Source organism: Brassica napus, chromosome C7, assembly GCF_020379485.1.
Source record: "Brassica napus cultivar Da-Ae chromosome C7, Da-Ae, whole genome shotgun sequence".
NCBI classification, from domain to species: Eukaryota; Viridiplantae; Streptophyta; class Magnoliopsida; order Brassicales; family Brassicaceae; genus Brassica; species Brassica napus.
In genome coordinates this window covers 38,156,070-38,179,065 of record NC_063450.1, presented here as the reverse complement: position 1 = coordinate 38,179,065, position 22,996 = coordinate 38,156,070, and the positions used below count along the sequence as shown (strand labels likewise).

The window sequence follows — 22,996 nt, the reverse complement described above, 5'->3', positions numbered from 1 at the left end:
TTTGGCCGTAGAAAGTTTTTAGGATCTTCATAGGTATAAAAAAAATTAACTAAATAATAATATTTATTTGAGAGTCCATATATGGACCGCGCCACTCTTTTAAAATTAATCTACACTTCTCTATGGGTGCGGGAAACCGCTAATTTTTTTAAAAAAAATTATTATTATTAAACAAAGATAATTCTTTCGTTTTAAAAAGATTCATGTTTTAAATAAAAATTTGTTTAAAAATAAGTTATGGGCTAAAAAAATTATGTTTTTATTGAAATTTTATTGGCTAAAAACTAAATAGAGAGAGTATTTTTTATTCTATGTGAAAATATGTTATGGGCACTAGAAAATATTCTCTTTGTTTTACACAGATAAATATTCTAAAATAAAAATTTACTTCAAATTATGTGTATATATATATATATATATATATATATTTGTATGTAAATTTTATTAGTTAGCAATGATATATTATAAATTTCCAAAAATAACACTTATTCAAATATTGTTGAATTAAATTTATGAAAATAGCTAAACACATAAAATAATATATTTATGATTATTTTAATATGTGAAGCATAAAACATGCATTATTTAAAAATAAAGAAATAGTAAATAAATATATGAAGGATTCTAACTTTATCTCAAATTTGATATTGATTTTAAAATTATTTTAAATGATAACCAGTTTATAAATACTTTAAATTTATTATGAAAAAATAAAATTAACCTTATTAAATCATTTATCAATATTAGAAATTATTTATAGATATTTATAAGCCTCGCTCTACCCTTAAATATTAAACCCTAAACAATAACCATTAAACTTTAAATGGCTAAATCTAAACGTTTGGATATTTTCTATTAATTGTATTTTTGAAAGTGGTATCCAGTTTAATGTATTTCAATCAATTTCTCATAAATATATTAGAATATTAATTGTTATATATTATGTGCAGCTGTGGGGCAGTTCATATTAATTTAATTTAAACTTAATCGTGTAACTTTTAATAGAAATCATGTAATATTGAGAAACATATGTTCCCATTTCGACTGGTTTGGACTGTGGGCCTCATCATCGTGGATGGAAGAAAGAATTTTTGAAAGACTGATTTATTAATTTACTCATATAAGACTATATCTCATTGTCAAACTTGGTTTGATAGATCATAATCTCATTTAGAGAAGCTTAAAACAAGATTAGCACAAACTTTAAATAATGTTTTTATCACTTTAAATAATGTTCACATCAACTATTATGTTTATAAGTGAATGTGACAAACATAGAATGAACTAACGTTATACAATTACTAATTACGTCTAGTCGAATATTCCATATGAATATAGCATTAGTATATTACGAGAAGTAGACCAAGAAAAGCATTTGTTGCTTTTATTCTTCATGTTTTGATATCGTCCTAAAGTTAGCATCAAGAGCTGTTTAGGCTTTTAGTAACTGCGAAAGGTCGCATAAAAACCTGCTTTGATTAGCTTACCCATCCCTGACCTATTAATAATCATATCTTGAGGAAACCCTAATCAGAATCCTGTACTTTTTGATCTATCAACAAAATATCTAACCTATACTAAAAGGGTTATATGAGCATCAGAGAAGCTGTCCACGTAGGACAATTAAATCAGCCAATCATTATGTGACATCTGTTCACTTTACCGCGTTTCATTTATTCTGTTTCCGTTTGGGCTACATTCTTTGTTATTGTTTTGGTTTATAAAGCCCAATCTTTAAAAAGCAGAGTAAGACGTATGCCTGAAACGCAGAGTTTTTAATTCTATGGTTTCATCTCATTCTCTTCTCCGCCGTTGCAATATCATACCCTAGGGTTTTGATCGAGATGCTTCATCTTCTTCCTACGGATCCAGCAATCTACCTGTTACAGATTCTTACTCTTAAAGCCCTTTTTAAATCCATCCTCCACGATGAAGCTCAACGATTTCTCACTCAATACTCTCATCTCTCTTACAAGCGGTGAAGCTCCTCCTACAAAAAGGTATGTGCTCTTCCCAGAAACATCATTCTCACAATCCTACTACATTCCCATAAACTGTTTTCTAAGAAATCAAAGTCGATAATGGCTAATTCCTCCGTCTTTCTCGCCGATTTGAAAGCTAGCCGCTGCACCTCCACCGCCCAGGTCCGTTTGCTTAGGTTCTGGGAAGATAGGAATGTTAAGCGCGACAGAGAGGGTCAACATTCTCTTCATGGACGCCAAGGTAAATCCGGCTTGACTATGTAGTTTTGTTTTGTTTTTTAATCCTTTCTCGCGTTGTTGTGTTTTGGTTATGAAACTTTCAAACCTAATAGTTCTTCACCGGAGATCAATACATTCATGTCTTCGTTATTCTCCATAAGTTTTTGTTATCTTCAAATATTTGGGATATGATCATTGTTGTGATTGTTGATTCTTTTTTACTTTTTTCGTATATTTTATTCATACCTAAAATTCAAATAGTCCGTGTAGAGACATCCATATGCTTATGTCTTTTGATTATGAAAAAGTTAACAAGCGCTTTAGTTTATTTTTAATGATTGCAATATTTATTTCATTTGTTTATGTTTCCAATTTTTCATGCTTTGCAGGCCACTCTCACCTAAGCCACCGTGAACGTCTACCGCTTAAACACATTCAGACATCTTTTCACTGTTGGTTAAGTGTACTCTGTTAGCGGCTTTGAGCTGTCCGGACTTCAAGCTGTCCGACTCTCCTGTGTCGATCCGGTTCAATATTGAGACGGGTTTGAAAGACTTAACTGACCCAGGTTCACCAATTCCTCAAGAACGTTTCAGGTTCTGCAAAGATGAGTTGCTTGGTCTAGCAAACACCAACACCCATCTTCCAGGTAACCCTATTATTTTTTTTTTGCAAATATGTCATTGATAAATCGATCCACACCGGAATCTTGGATGAGAATCAAGGTATTTTGTAATTTATATGTAAAGGCTTATATAGTTTATTTCTTAATAAACATCATCCTCACAACTCCTAATAACACCAGAAACTTCTTTTCTCATATATCCTTCTAGATATGAGTTGATTGATAAATTTGTGCAGGAGCATGGGCTAACTGAATAGTTCCTCCGTGCCTGTCCTTTTGGTATAATGCCTGATGGATCAGGTAACAATCATTAAAACCATAAACTATGTCTTAATGTATCACATTAGTATGAAACCATGTCAACTTGCAGGGTGAAAATTTTGATTCCAAGTCAATTGACCTATATTATCTTAATAATTATTTCTTCACCTTTATTTTCTTTCAGGCACCAAATTTTTTAGGTGAATCCTTAGACGTTAACGACAATAACAAGTCGGTTTACTGGAGGAGAAGAAGGAGATAGTGAGAACAAGAATGATATGACAAAGGAGGTGAAGAGCAAAAACAAGCAAGACAAGCGAAGAAGTAGAAAACTAACGAATGAGACATATTGCGGTCGCTAGGAATAGGAAGCAAATGAACGAGCATCTTCGTAACCTCAAGTCTCTTTTGTCTGGATCCTACGTTCAATGGGTATCATGATAACACATATACATCTTCATTTCGTGATTGTATTCATTATTTTAAAATATTTTTTTAATATGCATGTATATAACAGAGAGATCAAGCGTCGATCATAGGTGGAATAGAGTTTGTAAGAGAGCTTGAGCAACTTCTACAATGCCTAGAGTCACATGAGTCGTATAGGAGGAGGAGGAGGGCTCCGGGAAGAAACAGCTGAGAACGAGTCGTGCTTGGCTGATGTGGAGGTGAAGCTGCTAGAGTTTGATGCCATGATCAAGAAACTTTCAAGAAGAAGACCAGGACAACTTATTAAGACTATTGCTTTTTTGGAGGATCTTCATCTCTCTATTCTTCACACTTACATGACTACCATGGAGCAAACAGTCCTCTACTCCTTCAATGTCAAGGCAAGTTTCACCTTTGTACATTATACTCTTAGGCATTCATATATATAGTACATCCTCAAATAAAGTTTTTTACCCATATATTTGGATTGATTTAAATAAAATATGCATATATTAGTAACCTACAAGGAAAAGTGGACGTTGAAGGTTTCCTCTCAGCACAAGCTGCCATAGATGCAATTAAGGGCTCCATGTAAGTTTGTTTTCTCCAAAACACCAGAGTATTTTACACGTTTACTCTGTTACCTTAGTCACAGCAAACAATGTAATGTTTTGATGTAAACGCAGGGATCTTTACGCAGCTAACATCAAAGCTGGCTTGCAGCGTTAATGAACATACCGGTCAATCTGTTCCTCCAGGTTTGCGTTGATGCCTTCTCCGGCTCGCTGGAGAACAAACTCACTGTGAGTGGATCAGTCTCACCGTTGGATAACATCCTATTTTTGAATTTGAATTTAAGCCACTTCGTTCAGTGTATTTTTTCTGCAGAGCTAATGTGTCTGAAAATGAGAGGCGAACAGGTCTTTATGATTATCAGGTATGCTCTCTTTTGTACTTGAAACAACACCTCTAACAAACGACTGGTGAGTGTATATGGGAGTATTTTGGATGGGTTTTGTTAGATAGACTGAAAGATGTCTGTGCAGAGCCATGATCAATATTCTAAGGCAAGAAACATGGACGGATAATAGAGAAGCGGGAATATCCGAAGGATTCTTTTACATGCGTTTGGAGAAAATCTTTAGCTTAGTGGATGTCTGACTGATCAAACTTCAGAGTACGCACCAAGGGGCAAGCCTATGGAACATCCCAGATTCAATACATATCATACTTGGTGAGACAATAAGTTTAGAAGATCACAAACAAGTAACTGTTTTTAGGTGTGAGAGAGCTTCTTGAGTATGAATGTTATAATAACAAAACGGGTTGTATTGCAGCGATACTAATGTGGTTGCTCCATTCATATATTGAAATGAATTTTCAGATTGTTGTTAACTCAGTAAGATAGCTTTGTTTTCATTCGAAATAAATAAATATATTTTTGGTTTAATTCATTTTAACAGAATCTCTTTCACACATAGCCCAAATTTGATAGTACATTCAATCAAGTTTTTGCTTAAGTCGATTACGTGGAAATTCATTATATCAACAAAAATTAATAAAAAGTAAATAATTTACACATGTACTAGAAACTCAATAAATTAATATTTGATAAATAAATAAATACAATAATTAATAAAAAATTCAGTTCCAAGTTGAATATGTGCAGAATATAATTTTGGGTAAGTCCTAATCCCTTTTAGATCCGGTTTTAAATATTTCACTTATAAATAATTGAAAATTTTCATTTATCATACAGTTTCAACTTCTACCTATTTTCAACTGAAACTAACGAAAAATATAATTAAAGTTAAGCATTATTACATTTCAAAATGACATTTAAAATTAGCATTCTACATGAAAATTTCATATAATAATTTACATATTTTTGCAGAATTTTGTTTTCATGAAGGGACGTCATCATATGAAACAACATAAATTTACAGATCCTAACAATCATTTAATATTTATAAAATTTCTCACATCTCTTACTCCTATTATTTGAACTGAATGTATTAAAAACATCAAATGGTCCATATATATATTAAATAAACCATTGTACATAAAAATTGTAATTTAAAATTATAAATATTTATTTAGACATATTTTAACAAATAAAAATTAAAACATTTGATTATACTAATATGTTTATATTTTTAATATTGTCAAGACTTAAATTTAAATTTTATAGCAAAATAATTATGATAATCTATATTATTATTATTATCAGCAAGGAGAAAGTGAAGTCGTTCACGCTCTTCATGTGGTATCCATTCCCTTTTCTTCTGCAGCAAATATCCCATTAGCAGATTGAAGTCATTCAATCTAATGTATTCAAATCATGCAGTAATGTGATCTTTTTTTTTTTTTTTTTTTTTGTTTTTTTTTTGACAGCACAGTAATGTGATCAAGAACTTACATTCACCTTCCTCTTTCTATATATTTTTATGTATTTTCAAGAATTGATCAAACTTTGCAACTTATTACTTATAACATCATAAAACTCATCGAGCAATGTTTTAAAACTAATTCTAACTATCTATAGTCAAACTAAAACAAACATTAAAAAAACAAAATAATAATCTCCTATAAAACTTTTAATGATTAATAAGTACGATTTTTAAAATGAATAGTCAAATAAATATATAAATTGTTTTAGTAAAAAATATAAATATTAATATTAATTTCAGTTAAGAATAAGTTAAACATATTAAGTAATTTGTATAATTTATTTCACACCCGTAGTAAGAGAAAATGCGTTTGTATATTTTTATTTACATAATAGTTTGTAAAGAAATATTTAGTGTAAATAATATCATAGTTTTATAAAATACTAAAATAAATTAGGCTGGTTTTCAACTTTTACAAATAAAAAAATATTATTTGTAAACTTAGAAAAGAATATGTTAATTAACACAATGAAACTTATATATATATATATATATATATATATTTTAAAAACAATCAACACAAGTATGAGAGTCAATCAGGAAGGAAAAAAGTTCTTCGATTGGCTCCTTTAGGTTGGGGAAGATCATCCACAATTAGAATCGCGATATGAGCGTGAAGACTACCATGAACAAATGATAACTGTCGATAAATCATTGATTCGTGAGTTATGTTGACCCATTAAAAGAAGTTGTTGATACCGCATATGGAGAAGTCAACAAACTGACAAATTCCCAGACCTCCTACACTGATAAAGCTATACTCACACCCCGTAATGAAACCATCGATGAAATCAATGCTTATACAATCTCACAGACCGACGGGGTGTCACGAGATTACTTCAGCTCAGACAGCTTTGAGATATCGGACACTACATCAGATCAAAATGATACATTATATGCCTTTGAGTATCTCAATTCATTGGAATTCTCAGGGTTGTCTTCGCACAAACTAACTATGAAAGTTGGTGCCTCAGTTATGCTTCTGCGAAACATAAATAAAAAAAATGATTATGCAATGGTACCCGTATGATCCTAACCCACATTGGCGACCGCTTATCAAGGGCAAAATTATCACTGGCTCACACATTGGAGAAGAAGTCTTGATCCCAAGGATTGTTCTTTTGTATGATGAAACAAAGTTACGTTCATATTACGTCGGCGGCAATTCCCTATCAGATTGTGTTATGCAATGCAATCAACAAAAGCCAAGGCCAAAGTTTAAAAGATGTCATCTTATATCTGCCTAAACCGGTCTTCGCTCGTGGTCAACTTTATGTGGTCCTCTCACGTGTCACAAGCAAAGCAGGATTAACAATCATCAAAAGCGAAGATTCCCACCAGCTGAAAAGCGAAGAACATAGTCTACAAAGAAATATTCAAAGGCCTTCCCCCCCCCACCCCCCCCCCCCCCCCCCCCCCCCCCCCCCCCCCCCCCCCCCAAAAAAAGTATTTTTAATTAAAATTAGTAGTTTTCACTTCCACCATTTTTCAAAAGTCTTCTGATAAAATATTCTATTCACAGATTTACAACGCCCAACATATCAACCATACGATGATACAATTAAATAAAGAAGGACTTACACAGAATTTTTACCAAGCTATGCCAGGTATGGATCTTTTTATATAAATAACCATAGCTTGGTATTTACTTAAATTTAAGTTTACTAACTTATTTTTAACCAAGTTCAGGTTATTTTTTTCTTATGGTCCATAGCGCAGCTTCTGATTTTCAAAAGACTTGATCTCTTTCTTACATTATTTATGATTACTTAGCTACTCTTTTTTTTAAAACAATTGCATAAACTCGATATTCACCAATTTTCAAAATATTTTGAAAAATACAATGCTTCCATTCCAAACAAAAACATTCGAACTTATAATCAAAAATCGAGTATCAACATACTTTTCCGCGCATCGCGCGGAGAAAGACTCTAGTTGAATTTAATAATATATACACATATCTATAGAATCTTAGATATTGTTATAATATTAAGATTTGAAATAGATCGAACCGTCATTTCGAAAACGTCAATAGCTCTTCTCTTTCTTTTTTTTTGGTCAAAATCAATAAGCTCTTCTCTAGATTCAAGTTCCCCATGGTTTTCCTATTAAAATTTGACATCATATTTTCATAGTATAATTTTATTTTTAATATATTCATTGTAACATTCAACTGTTAAAATTTTTTTTTAACATTTTCACTGTAATTAGCTTTACAAATGAAATTATCTTCCAATTTTAAACATTTCATCAAATTGATGCAAAATAAAATAATATTAATATAGAGGCATATATTTGAGCTTTGACGTAAGCTTAGCAACTATTCTACATTTCTAATTATAATAGTGGGTTTCAAAAAATTTGTAAGTGTTTAAAGGTGTATAAATTCATTTCTGTTATAAGATAAACTTTGAAATGATCCTCCACTCCTTTACCAACTCAAGCACTATGATCATCTACTCATCAAGCACTATGATCATCTACTCATCAAGCACTATGATTACCCACTCATTTACCAAATCAAGCACCATCTTTGATATTTTATGTATTGTTGCTCACTATAAATACCATCACTCATCTCACTCTTTTGTACACAATTACATCTTCTTCTTCTTCCTTATAATAAACTCTTTCTCTCATATTAAGTGTTATTTGCTTCCTACGGGTATTGAATTCTACTCTTATTTAAATTTCCCGATACTATAAATTATAAGTTATTTCATAACACGTTATCAGCACGATCACTCTGCGATTTGGTAAAATTTATTTGTATCATTTATACCCTGTTATAATGGTCGGTATACCGCCTCTACTATTATTTATATCATGTTATAATGGCCGGAATACCGCCTATATTATTTACTAGTAATTTAATTTATTTATTGGTCGGCCGAGCCGCCTTATATCCTGTTTATTATTTATTGGTCGGCCGAGCCGCCTTATATCCTGTTTATTATTTATTGGTCGGCCGAGCCGCCTTATATCCTGTTTATTATTTATTGGTCGGCTGAGCCGCCTTATATTCTGTTTATTATTAATTGGTCGGCCGAGCCGCCGTATAATTTATTTATTATTCTGCATTGATCGGCTGAGCCGTCGCATGATTTGTTGTCATATAACATAAATATTTCATTGTCATAATTTTTCACTTTTATGAAATTTTATAGATTTGATTGACCATTTAATACGATATTTTCAGACTAATTTTTGGTGCACTCGATTTAACCCCAACGGTCACAAAGAAAATTTTTCAAAAATTTCCCCTTTCTCCAACGGTCATGAACAGTAATTTTCATCTATAAATACAACTCATTTTCACTCCATTTCATCATCCAAAACATTTCATCTTCTCTCAAAAATTTCAAATCGCTCATTTTTCATTTCAAGAAAGATGATTCGCGCACTTTTGTTTTTATGTGCCATTTTTATTTGTGTTTCTATTTATGGTTCATTCGTTGGAGAATTTACTCCGAGTGAATTTAAGATGAATATCGGTTTAATTTTATTTACATCGCTTCTCCTTGTAATTGCTTGTATGATTAATGTAAACGGTTTTTAAATTATGAAGTTCTAATAAAATTACTATTTTGTGTTTTAGAAATACAAATGGCAAACATCGAGAAACTCCAGTTCCCGGCTCTAAAAGTAACCGGCGAAAACTATGTCAGATGGGTCACAAATGTGAAACCTTATCTTGTAATAAAAAAGATATCTGAAGCTATAAAAGTCGGTAACAAATCGCCACCCGAGCATATAGCCGAGGCGATAATCTTCCTGAAGAAGCACTTAGATGAGAATCTAACTCACGACTATGGAGACGTTGAGGACCCAGCTGTACTATGGCAAGCCTTGAAAGACAGATTCGATAATCAAAAGGAAATCAATCTCCCTCACGCTCTTGAAGAGTGGAAAACCCTGAGGTTTCAGGATTTCCAAAGGGTTAGAGATTACAATTCCACTATCTTGAGGATAGTTGCACAATTAAAATATTGTGGTAACCCTGTCACCGAAGCAGAAATGCTTGACAAGACATACAATACCTTCCACAAAGAACACAACGTCTTATCCCGAATTTACAGAAAATGTGGGTACACCAAATTTTCTGAATTGATGGTAACACTCATGTTGGCTGAAAAGAACGATGAGTTACTAATCAAAAACCATAATTCCCGACCCACGGGAGCCAAGGCATTTCCCGAAGTGAATGCTACGGCGGTAGAATATTCGGGAAGGAGAAACCATACCAATCGAGGTCGTGGTCGGCGTTTCAACAACAAACGTGGAAAGCCTTACTATCCTAAAAGTATTAGATCTAACAAATGGGTTAGATCTGAACAACCTCATAAAGGCAAAGAAACCGAAGAGGATACCACAAAGAAAAGTGAGACTGTATGTTACAGATGTGGATGTAAAGGACATTGGTCCCGTACCTGTCGTACTCCCCCACATTTGTGCAAGTTATATCAAGAATCCATAAAAGGAAAGGCTAAAGAGGTGAACCTCACGGAAAACGTTGAAGGGACCTCATACCTTGAATCCTCTGATTTCGCAAATGAGCTGGACTAGAATACTCTTGAAGAGTACGGAAATGTTTCTAATAAGACTGCTGAATAGTCCTCATTTGTAATGTATAATAATTATGTTTTCAAAGAATAATGTTGTTTTAACAACAATATTTGTATAATTATTGTGTGTTTTCTTTATATAATCAATGAATAAATTTCACGTTTCACTTTTATTTAATGTTTATGATAATTTCAGAAATGGATCAAAATACTAATGGAGCAAAATCCAAGAAACGGATTCGTGAAATATGCATACCAGATAGTGGAACAACGCACACTATTCTGAGACAAAAGAGATATTTCTCTGATATAAAACCGACAAGAATTGTCGTCAATACAATATCAGGTCCTGCAGACGTGATTGAAGGAACTGGTAAAGCAAACTTTACTTTGCCGAATGGAACAAAATTTTCCATAAATAATGCTTTATACTCTCCGAGTTCTAAAAGGAATTTGTTGAGTTTTAAAGACATATATCTTCACGGATATGATACTCAGTCTGCAACTGAGGATGGAAAGAAATACATGTATGTAATTTCTGAAAAATGTGGCAGAAAACACATATTGGAAAAGTTTCCAGAACTTCCTTCGGGATTACATCATACTTATATCGATGAGATCGAATCAAATCTTGTAGTAAAACGGAACCCAGAAGAGTTCACGTTATGGCATGATCGCCTTGGCCACCCAGGCACTACAATGATGCGTAAAATCATAGAAAGTTCACATGGTCATCCATTGAAAATCCAGGAGATTTCTCAAGGGAATAAAATGACATGTGTTGCATGTTCTCTAGGAAAATTGATCGTAAGGCCATCGCCAACCAAAATCGATAAAGAATCACCAAAGTTCCTTGAAAGAATTCAAGGTGATATATGTGGACCGATACATCCACCATGTGGACCATTCCACTATTTTATGGTATTAATTGACGCATCCAGTAGATGGTCACACGTTTGTCTATTATCATCTCGAAATGTGGCATTTGCGAGATTTCTAACTCAGATAATCAAACTGCGAGCACAGTTTCCTGATTATACTATTAAAAGAGTTAGACTAGACAACGCTGGTGAATTCACATCCCAAGCATTCAATGACTATTGTATGGTAATGGGAATTGAAGTTGAACATTCGGTTGCTCATGTTCATACGCAAAATGGTTTGGCTGAATCTTTAATTAAGCGTCTGCAATTGATTGCAAGACCATTGATCATGAGATCAAAACTTCCAACCTCTGTATGGGGACATGCCATTTTGCATGCAGAAGCACTCATTCGGATCAGACCGAGTGCATACCATAAGTATTCTCCACTACAGTTAGCGTTTGGTCGAGAACCAAACATTTCCCACTTTAGAATCTTTGGTTGTGCGGTATATGTGCCTGTAGCACCACCACAACGAACAAAGATGGGACCACAAAGAAGGTTGGGAATATATGTTGGTTGTGATTCTCCATCAATTATAAGATACCTAGAACCACAGACTGGTGACGTCTTTACAGCACGTTTTGCTGATTGTCATTTTGACGAAAATGTATTCCCAGTTCTAGGGGGAGAAAACAAAAATGTTGGAAGTGATATAAAATGGAGTGTACCATCATTGTTATATCTTGATCCTCCTTCTAAAGAGTCAGAACTAGAAGTTCGACGAATTATGCATTTACAGAGTATAGCTAACCAGCTACCTGATGCATTTGCAGATACCAAGACGGTAACTAAATCTCATATACCAGCTGCAAATGCTCCTGCTCGTATCAAAATGCCAAATGAACAAGAAAAGGAGGATGACACACGAGAGCCAAAAACACGCCTGAAGCGTGGTAGACCTGCTGGTTCTAAGGATAAGAATCCTAGGAAACAGAAGAAAGCTGAAATATATGATGCACCCAAAATAGCAGAAAATATTTTGGAAGAAATAAATGATAAGGACTCTGATGAATCAGAGCATCATGAATCGAAAGATAATCATGAGATTTCTATTAATTACATCCATAATAAAAGGATATGGAATAGAAATGAACAAAATGACCTTGATGATGCTTTCTCATATATCGTGTCAAGTGAGGTAAATGAAGATACCGATGATCCAGAACCGAAATCCATATATGAATGTCAAAAGAGACATGATTGGAATAAATGGAAAGAAGCAATACAAATCGAACTTGATTCGCTTAACAAACGAAAAGTGTTTGGATCTATTGTACTCACACCTGAAGATGTGAGACCAGTTGGGTACAGATGGATTTTCGTTCGAAAACGAAATGAGAAAAATGAGATTACAAGGTATAAAGCTCGCCTTGTAGCCCAAGGATTTTCTCAAAGACCTGGTATTGATTATGAGGAAACATATTCTCCTGTAATGGATGCGATCACATTTAGATTCCTGATGAGTCTAGCCGCTGATAAAAATCTTGAGATGCGTCTCATGGATGTTGTTACAGCTTATCTATACGGATCATTAGATACTGATATCTACATGAAAATCCCTGATGGATTTAAAATGCCAGAAGCATTAAGTTCCAAACCTAAAGAGTTATGTGCAATAAAATTGCAAAGATCATTATATGGGTTAAAACAATCTGGACGTATGTGGTACAATCGTCTCAGTGAACATTTAACAAAAGAAGGATATGTGAATGATCCTATATGCCCATGTGTTTTCATCAAGAAAACAACATCCGGATTTGTGATAATCGCGGTATATGTTGATGATCTAAATATTATTGGAACTCAAAAAGAAATACAAAAGGCATCAGACTATCTCAAAGGAGAATTTGAGATGAAAGATCTTGGACAGACACAGTATTGTCTTGGCCTACAAATAGAACATTCACAAAATGGTATATTTGTGCATCAATCCACATACACTAAAAGAGTGTTGAAACGATTTAACATGGATAAATCAACTCCTCTTAGCACCCCAATGGTCGTTAGATCACTTAACATTGAAAGTGATCCATTTCGACCACCTGAGGAAAAAGAAGAGATACTTGGTCCGGAAGTACCATATCTAAGTGCAATTGGAGCGTTGATGTACCTTGCAAATTGTACACGGCCTGATATATCATTCACTGTTAATCTTCTAGCAAGATTTAGCTCATCTCCAACACGAAGACATTGGAATGGAATTAAACATGTCTTTCGTTACCTACAAGGGACTATTGATTTAGGCTTATTTTACCCTAAAGATTCAAATGGTCAAATGGTTGGTTTTGCAGATGCAGGATATCTTTCAGATCCACACAAAGCCCGATCGCAAACAGGATATGTTTTTACGATCGGAGGCACTGCTATATCTTGGCGTTCTCAGAAACAAACGCTTGTGGCTACCTCTTCAAATCATGCTGAGATCATCGCACTCCATGAAGCAAGTAAAGAATGTGTATGGCTAAGATCAATAAGCCAACACATTTGTTCAAGTAGTGGGATTGACAAAAGTACGGGGCCAACTATTCTATATGAAGACAATGCAGCATGTGTTGCTCAAACGAAGGAAGGATATATCAAAAGTGATAGAACAAAACATATACATCCAAAGTTCTTCTCATACACTCAAGAGCTCGAGAAGAAGAAAGAGATTGAAGTAAGATATGTCCGATCATGCGACAATGCAGCCGACCTCTTCACAAAATCACTCCCTACTTCGGTATTCAGAAAACATGTCCATAACATTGGAATGCGTCATCAGAAGGATCTATGACTGCTCAATCGAGGGGGAGCTTACGTAGTTGTACTCTTTTTACCTAACTATGGTTTTTCCCATTGGGTTTTCCTAGAAAGGTTTTTAACGAGGCAACAAAGACGTTAAGCGAGAGCGGAGAGTGACACCGGTCCCCAAGGAGAGTGTTACGAAACTTAATACAAGATGGATGATCAAGGGGGAGTGTTATAAGATAAACTTTGAAATGATCCTCCACTCTTTTACCAACTCAAGCACTATGATCATCTACTCATCAAGCACTATGATCACCCACTCATTTACCAAATCAAGCACCATCTTTGATATTTTATGTATTGTTGCTCACTATAAATACCATCACTCATCTCACTCTTTTGTACACAATTACATCTTCTTCTTCTTCCTTATAATAAACTCTTTCTCTCATTTTAAGTGTTATTTGCTTTCTACGGGTATTGAATTCTACTCTTATTTAAATTTCCCGATACTATAAATTATAAGTTATTTCATAACAATTTCATGATTAAATCTTGATTTTGAGTTAAGCTTTACGTAGTAGTTACAAAACTGTAGTATTACTTTAATACTAAAATGAAAGGCAACAAATAAAGAATGAACTTATAAAAAAAAGACTGATACACTCAACGAAAAAGGAGCCAACCTGCACATTTGTATCAATAATGCAATAAGAGAATAAAGTCTTAACTGGAAAGTTATAGTTATATTTTATATACAGGAAAATTTAGATTATGCTCTTCAGATTCCGGCATATTCTTCACATGAATGAACCATGTAATGTCTTCCGACTCGCAAGTTCCTGGTCTTTTTGTATAGCATACAAATATTTTAGATTTTCCTTTTTTCCAAAGATATAGTATGTTTTCTCTAATGTCATCTGTGTGACAACTATATGATTAGTATACATAAACGTGGCCGACAATACGTATATTTAGGGCAAGAAATATTATATTTGTGATGGCTGAAGTTCTAAAAATATGTTAATATCAATACTTTCGCTTCTGTATGCATGACTTTTTAGAGATTTAAAAAGATTAAAAACGAATTGGAAGAAGACGTTTTATTTACTACTAGTTCATGTAACGGTTTCAATGCATTCCATCTGTGCATGTTTAGACTAGTCCAAAACGATGTGGTCAAAATATATATTCGTTTAATGTAATGCGCCGTGCCAATTAATCAACGTAATTATTTAGAGTTTTTACATATCAGCTGTAAATTCTATAGTTGGATACATCTTTGATTTATATAATACTCTCTCTTTTTTCGCCAAAAATATCATTTTAACACTTTTTCTTATTACGAAAAGAATATCATTTTAAATTCTAAATGCATTTTATACTTAACTCAAGCTTAATATTAATTTTAAATATATTGATCTTATAAATAGTTTATTTATTTTAAATACTATTGATCAAATATGTGTAACTAATAAAAATATAATTACATTATAATAATTTAAAATTTTGTAAAAGGTGTCAAATTGATTTTTTTTGTTTTTTTTTTTGCGAAACAAAGGGATAACCATATGTAAAAAGTACAATCAAAGTTAAATTTAGCCTATGTAATATAATAGTATACAGAGTGTCGCTCCAAACATCTATATATATATAAACTCTTTCATTTCAATGCCTATATCCTTTTAATATATAATTATCAAAATGACTTATGACAATTTTGAATTTTTAGTCTTTGTACGAGTAGAAGAAGACATTGCTGGTGAGCTACACCGAACAATTCCTTTGTTAGAGCATCTTGATCTTTCTTCCGAAATCTCCCGACCAAAATTTGAATGGCTCGGCCACTCCGACGGTAACGGGCTGACCATAGGCCCGTAAATCCCGGTGGTTGTCTTACGTGATGCGACTGCGTTCGCCTTGGAGTGGTTAGCCTGTGGGACCCAAATTCCACCGACGACCACGAAATGTTGAGTTTGAGAGTCTCTGTTGTTAGGAATTGTTTGGCTAGGTCGTCTTGTATGCAGTCTGTATTTCTATTTATTATCCAAGAAAAAAAATAAAAGACAAAAAAATGTAGGCAAACTTTTTGAAGAAAATAAATTCAGTCAGTTGCTTTTAAAAAGGATATATAAACCGACAAACTTTAACTGTAGTATTCAAAATCCACGTGCGCGAGTGTCTTAATTTGGCATAGAAACATATTTAAATTTTCTACCAATTATGGAAATTCTATTTTTAAATTTTACTTTTACTAACCTGTAAATGACTCTTGACTTCATCATTTGTTAACCCGTCAACCTTCATAAGCTCTCTAATCTGTTTCGGCGTAGCTACTGCAAAATCCCATTACGGTACGAATTAATTGACTTTCATGAACCCTAATCAGAAATGGATATTAAAAATGTCAAATGAAATCAAAAAACGCACCATGAGGACCACCAAGCTGTTTAAGAGCGTTCAAGAAGCGTCTGTGCAACTCATGCGACCAACACCTTCTCTGCTTTCTTTGCCCTCTCCGACTGCTCCTGCCACCGCTTCCGCCTCTCTCAGCCTCCGTCTTTTGTCGACCGCTTCCGCTACTAGTAGTCGCAAGAGATATAATATAGTCATTTTTTTCGTTGCTCATTTCATAGCATGGCGGCTGATGAGACCCTGCTCCATTGTCATTTTCTTTGATCGGTTCTACCACCGTTTGTGTTTCTTGTTGTGAGCGCTCCTGAAAACGCAAGACAAGTATAAGCTTGAGACTATTACACCCTCCGTTTCATTTAATTGTTGCTGTACGAGAAAAAAATTTGTTTCAAAATAAGCGTCGTTTTAGAGTTTCAATGAAAAATGTATTAATAAGATTCTTCATTTTATTTTTTTATTGGTTAAAATATGGTTAGATGTATAGATAATTGTGTTTTTGTTTTGAAAATATACAAAATCATATGTTTTCTTAATTTGTGTGCATAAAGCTAAAACGACAATTAAAATGAAACGTATGGAGTATTTATCTTTAGCATCTTTCTTAGATGTGAACGTAAAAGCCAAAAGGAGAGAACTCCATATCTGCGTTTTGCATTTATTTAGTTATTTGTAAACTTATTTTATAATGAACAATGTTTTATATTACAAAAACTTTTTTTACTCATATTAACATGAACGCCTAAATTGCAATTGAAACAATAGAGGCCATAGTCTCTATTCTCATACTTGTTTATCCTCAAAACAAATTAAAATGAAATTTCACGATTTTTTAAAACGCAAAGATTATGTTTATATTTCAAAAAATATCGGTGTTAAATTATATATATATATATATATATATATATATATTATATATAAACAAATAAAATATATCAAGATGCAAAGCCCTTTATTAGTTAGTATCTTACCGATTTACTAACGGGAACTGCCTCAGGTTGGTTCCAAAGCTGAACAGACTTGAGCCATTCAGATTTCATGTTCTTATCAACGAAATCTATGCCTGTGTCATGAGATTCGTGTTCAACATCATCATCTTCATAAACCTCTTCTTCTTCCTCATCTGTGGAGGCTGAAGATTGTTTGACAGGTAGGAACAGATCCAAGACGGGTCCACATTCTCCGGTGGTCTGCTCCGAGCACTCTGGTTGTCCGTACAAGGTATCTGTCGTAGTCCCTGATATTTCCTTTTTATATGCCTCGATCGCTAAAATTCCAAAATCAATAAATAATTTGAATCTTTAGATCTAACACCAATCCACATATTTACACACAACTCCGTCTTAATATCTAATACATACTTATTGTAGATGTCAATATACATAAATCGGAATTTTCTGTTAGAATTTTTAATCTGCAAACAGATCGAGATATTGCGACCTACATCCGAAAATACGTTATATTATATATACAAACGTAGATGCATATGTATCTATGTATAGAATTATACCTCGAGTGACAAGCTCTAAGCAAAGTGGAAGCTCGCGTTGGAAGACATTGATCTTGCGGCGTTCTTCTTCAAGAGCTTCGATGTACTCACAACATTTTTCACGTTTCTCGTTATATTTCATCATATTGCTTAAGCTCTTAATCATGGTGATTTTACAGATTAATCCACCTTTTGATAGCTGTGCAGTACTCTTTAAACAAGAGGATGGGGTTGTGTCTCTTTATAAAGAGAACAAATATATGGCTCTATAGGGTCTCTCAAGGATCATTATCTTGAAAGAGAAGTCGAGTCGTTGCATTGCAAGTCGAATCTTAGCTTTTGTTAATAAATTATGTATATAACTTGATCCCCCAATTTCATAGTATAATTAATATACAATTCACAAATTATAATATGAAGGATTTGTCTTGTTGTAGTAGTGTGGATATGGAGTAGTGAATATTCGTCGTCATGATTCCAAGTTTTTTTTGTAGAATTGTTTAAAGATCATTTGGGTATATCCAAGCAAGTGTGTATTCTTATATCTAGTAAAAATGCCTTTGTAGGTGGTTGGTTTGTTATGTTAGGAACTTCACATATATATGGAGTATTATTTATATATTTTGCTCACGGATTTTAATTGAGCCAATGAATTTTAAGATGGTATTAGACTATTTGATTTGATATAAATATGTTTTTCTATACGGATATTGATGTATGTTTTCAGTAGTGATATTTTGTTCGATCTAAACCGAATAAATGTTATTTAACATATATATTACTATAATGTATATATTCTCGTATATTATTTTCACATATAAACTCTAATCTCTTGTAATGTATATTCTCGTACATTATTTTCAGATACCAAGTCTAATCAGTTTTAGTTTGATTTCTTAGATAAATATTATGTCGTTTCTAAATTCAATACGTGAGCAAGAAAATTGAAATGCAAATCCTAAATCAGCCGGCAACCCCCACCCAAGTAACGTGCATGAGCTATTTTGTTTTATAAGCACTAATTTCATCCATACAAAATCCGTTGAAAAATATTTTTGTAATATCCCAAAATGTAAAGCCAAATGTCTCTTCGTAGATGGCCGAAACATGGCAGAAGAAAAGGCCGTACATGATAAACCTCAGTATATTTGTAAGAGATAAAAATAAAATGTCAATAGGACCTTGACGCTTTGTTGAATTCTTTGTAACCTTATCTTTAAATACAAATATTTTAGTGTTTATGTGTATATCCAGATAACTGTGACTCTGTTTTGCGCGTCCGGAGTGCCTATATCTTGTGTGTTTGACCGCTAATTTTGATTTCATCTATTACCAAGTAAACAAAATATGCGAATGTTTCTTTCCAGTGTAATGGCGAACCAATACTTTTCCAATTCAAGACATATAATAATATGATAAACAGAAATATATATGCTAGGCTGTTGTTATATCCATCTTATTTTTCAAATTTATATGAAGTTAAATGTGATACTAAAATCAAGGGCTCAACTAGCTGTGTCGAAAAAGTGGTCGTCTCTGGAAATAGAGATTTGTGCTTGATGAGCTTATCTATTTTGATTATATTGAAATGTGTGCTTAATTAATAAATTAGTTGGCAAATACTCTCTCCGCTTCTAAATATAAGTAGTTCTAGCAAAAAGAATTTGTTTCACATTATAACTAGTTTACATATTTTAATGCATCTTTTCATTTATTGAATACTGTGTGACCAATGAAATAATGTTAGGTTTTTCATAATCGGTTAAATTAATTGATTAAATGATATTTCTTTTTTCAAATTACAGCTTCTTAAATATTTAAAACTACTTACAGTTAGAAATGGAGGATTATAATCCAGAGAATTTTTACAAAAAATAATATATAGTCCAGAGATGTGTATTATGAGCATTGGATTATAGTTGTCCCTTCGGAGTCTCAAAAAGCCATATTGACCGCCAAGACCCTAAGCGACCGCAACTAAACAAAATAACACCATAATGTTTATTATGAAGTCCATAACCCAATTTACATAGGCCTTAACTTAGGCTTTATTTATTTGAAAACACATCAGTTTTCCCTCCACATTTCCTCAATATTCTTTTTTTTTTGGGCAACATCAAATTCGTTACTTAATTAAAGGGGTCTATACAATCCTTCTGTAGAACAGAGGAACAAGAGAGCAGACTTAGCAATGCAGTCAGCATAAACATTAGCTAAGCCAAGTACAAAAGAGAAAGATAGAGACATAGAGGGAGTGGCAAGGAGCCTAAAGAATTTGAAGACTATTTCAATTTGAAGAATTTGTTGTTCCATGATTATTTATCAAAAGGCACTGGTGATATACGATCTAGAACCTAAATCGTATGAAACTGCTTTCTCTGATAAATACATCAGACATCCTTTTTTTGTATATTCAGAGTTTGTTCTTTGTTTTATAAATTGGATTATTGTCAAGTATATAACGTAATCATTTGCTTCTTCCATCAAATGCTTGTCCACCAAGTTTGTGTTTCCAGGTTTGCTTCATATGTTTTCTAGTTAATCACGTTCAGTTGGATGAAAAAAAAAGTATAATAAAAAAGGTTTAGAAAATTTTTCATTGTTAACGTTCCAAGTTGTAGAAGACTTAAAAATAACGGAAGTCGCATCGAAATAGATTATCTTATTCGACCACCACATTACACAACTCATCCAAAGATTCAATTATAAACAAAACAATAGTAGTATTTAAAAATTTTACCAAAATTTTTTTTTTACCAAAAAAAATAATACTCCCTCCATTTCAATATAGATGATGTTTTAGGTGATTGTTGTTATTTCACAATAGATGATGTTTTCACATATTTAGGTAACTTTAACTTTATCAAAAACTGTGTAGTTAATTTTGTTTTTACTATTTTTGTTTATAATTAAATAAATTAGTTTTAAATTATATTTCAAAGATTTTTTGTTTATAAAATGTAATTTCTTAATATGTATGCAAAGAACCAAAACTTCATCTATTATGAAACAGAGGGAGTAATATTTAAAACAAGAGTGAATTGGTAGGATAACCATATTGAGAAAATATTAAGCAAATAACTATGTAATAAAGTAGAAGGTTTGATGTAACAATTTAGCATGAAAAGGAACCATTTTCTCATTTCTGCACGTGAACGTTTGCAAAATGCGATATATAAATATACTATACTATATTTGAACAATATGTAATATGAAATAAGATATTCATATATTTTTATAGTTTCGTATTTTTCAACGTTTTGCTTTAGAAATTCCTCTGTAATTACTGGAGTTAATTTTACTCGCCGCGTAAAAATAGATTCGAACAATTGGAAGGTTGACACCAAGGAAGACGTGCACGAAGATTTAGTAGAGTCGTCAGCGAAGAAAGAAAAGGAATAAGATGAGAAAAAGGAAAAGGAAGAAGAGAAAAAAAGATAATTTATAGAAGAGTTAGTTGAGTTATCACTAAAATTGATGGAGAGAACTAGAAAGTGGAGAACATTTCTATTATATGTCGCTACATAAAATAAAATACACTAAATGTTACATTGTAATGTGAATTGTTCATCTTCTTAAAACATGAACGATAAGAATCACTAGGAAAAGGAGGAGATATGATTAGTAGCAGAGCTGGTAAATTTTTCACCGGAGTTGATGACATTGTCGCCAGAGTTGTTCATTTTTCAAATTCTAAAACTACATTTACTATACTGTATTGTTTATCCAAATGGTATAGTTTTTGTATTACTAGTACATGGTGTTTAACACATTCTAGGCAATTCTCCACTTTCAGTAATATAGTATTTATATAATATTGCTTGTAATTGTTTTGTATTGATCAATAAATGTAAACTAATGATCCCATAAAATGATAGAACAACAAAATATAATACATGTTTCTTACTGTCAATTTATATTTATATTCTACATTCTCTAAATACAATAGAACAAAACAAATATTACATTGCAGAAGAAAATCATGATTGATATCTTGCATATTTACATTGTTTTATTCATTCACCCATGTGCATTTTGATCATATAGACTAGGATTTAGCCATGTTTAGGTTGCATTTTGCATACATAAGTCTTTATCAGGTATTGGAGTACCACATGTAGTTCTCGGAGACATTTGGGTGTGTTTGGAGCTCGAAAGAGGTGTAAAGATGATCATTGGACGAGCAGAGCGTTGGGAGCGACTTCCCGGAGCGACACCAGCAAGTCGCTCTGACCTGCCTTATCAGAGCAACCTTACTAGAGCGATGCGGAGAAGTCGCTCGCCATTTCATCCCGGTGGAAGCCGAAAACTGACCCGGAGCGACCTATCAGAGCGACCACTCCAGGTCGCTCCCGAAGCCCAGAGCGACCTTACCAGAGCGACGCAGAGAAGTCGCTCGCGTTTTCATCGCTCGGAGACACGAAAACGGGCCCGGAGCGACGTCTCGCAGCGACCCCTCCAGGTCACTCCCGAAGCCTGGAGCGACCTCTCGGAGCGACTACTGGAGGTCGCTGCGCGCCTATTGTTTGCTCGAATTCAGTTTACTCAAGGGCCTTTTGGTCATTTCATTATGCACGTTTTTACTTTTCAAAACCTATGTTTTAAGTACCTTTTGTAGCCACCAGACAGATTATCTTGATCTTGGAGGAAACCACCAAAAACCTCTTGGAAAAGTTCATCTCTTTGATTCATTTGATCATATGTTATCCTGTTGATTTCTAATCTATTTTATGTATTTCTCTACATGATTAATCTGAAATCCAATATGGGTTTAAGAGGAATCATGAAGAGTAGTGAGTAATCACCTTTTGAATTCATGGGTTAGGGAGATTAAGGGTGATTAGGTTAGTTCTAGGATGTTTTAGTGTAGATCATTCTTGTTTCTTGCTAGTAGAGTATTCATAATGCATC

General features: G+C 33.2%; 2 protein-coding genes and 1 long non-coding RNA gene across 7 annotated transcripts; 2 read left to right on the top strand and 1 right to left on the bottom strand.

The window, feature by feature from the left end:
• The first annotated feature begins 1,571 nt into the window (after nucleotides 1–1,571).
• On the top strand, nucleotides 1,572–4,903 carry LOC106386968. Of its 4 annotated transcripts, XR_007326198.1 has the most exons (8): nucleotides 1,572–2,000; nucleotides 2,123–2,223; nucleotides 2,591–3,126; nucleotides 3,272–3,519; nucleotides 3,605–4,107; nucleotides 4,203–4,319; nucleotides 4,389–4,453; nucleotides 4,563–4,903. It is a non-coding gene; the product is annotated as an uncharacterized LOC106386968 (long non-coding RNA). The 4 variants fall into 4 exon arrangements; XR_007326200.1 differs by having other exon boundaries at nucleotides 2,591–2,850; nucleotides 3,063–3,126; nucleotides 4,203–4,903; XR_007326197.1 differs by having other exon boundaries at nucleotides 4,203–4,903.
• A 4,669-nt stretch (nucleotides 4,904–9,572) lies between these two features.
• Nucleotides 9,573–10,532, top strand: LOC125590001. The gene has a single exon (XM_048762793.1). It carries the CDS (start codon nucleotides 9,573–9,575, stop codon nucleotides 10,530–10,532), a length of 960 nt encoding a protein of 319 aa, XP_048618750.1.
• A 5,226-nt stretch (nucleotides 10,533–15,758) lies between these two features.
• LOC106409248 (transcription factor HHO1-like) lies at nucleotides 15,759–18,657 on the bottom strand. 2 transcript variants are annotated; one of them, XM_048762791.1, is made up of 5 exons: nucleotides 18,107–18,657; nucleotides 17,568–17,863; nucleotides 16,615–16,903; nucleotides 16,444–16,517; nucleotides 15,759–16,220 (listed from the first exon to the last, which is right to left on the bottom strand). In XM_048762791.1, exons 1-5 carry the CDS (start codon nucleotides 18,249–18,251, stop codon nucleotides 15,894–15,896), a joined length of 1,131 nt encoding a protein of 376 aa, XP_048618748.1. In that variant the 5' UTR covers nucleotides 18,252–18,657; the 3' UTR covers nucleotides 15,759–15,893. The 2 variants fall into 2 exon arrangements, with proteins under 2 accessions (XP_048618748.1, XP_048618747.1); XM_048762790.1 differs by having other exon boundaries at nucleotides 16,444–16,520; nucleotides 18,107–18,646.
• Nucleotides 18,658–22,996: the final 4,339 nt, after the last annotated feature.

Bases quoted from the DNA above. Each gene is read 5' to 3' on its own strand.
- LOC125590001 (XM_048762793.1), top strand. From the start codon at position 9,573: ATGGCAAACATCGAGAAACTCCAGTTCCCGGCTCTAAAAGTAACCGGC.
- LOC106409248 (XM_048762790.1), bottom strand. From the start codon at position 18,251: ATGATTAAGAGCTTAAGCAATATGATGAAATATAACGAGAAACGTGAA. The intron at 17,864-18,106 runs GTATAATTCTAT...TTGGAATTTTAG, and splicing joins CTTAGAGCTTGTCACTCGAG to CGATCGAGGCATATAAAAAG. The intron at 16,221-16,443 runs GTTAGTAAAAGT...GATAATAAATAG, and splicing joins AAGTCAAGAGTCATTTACAG to AAATACAGACTGCATACAAG.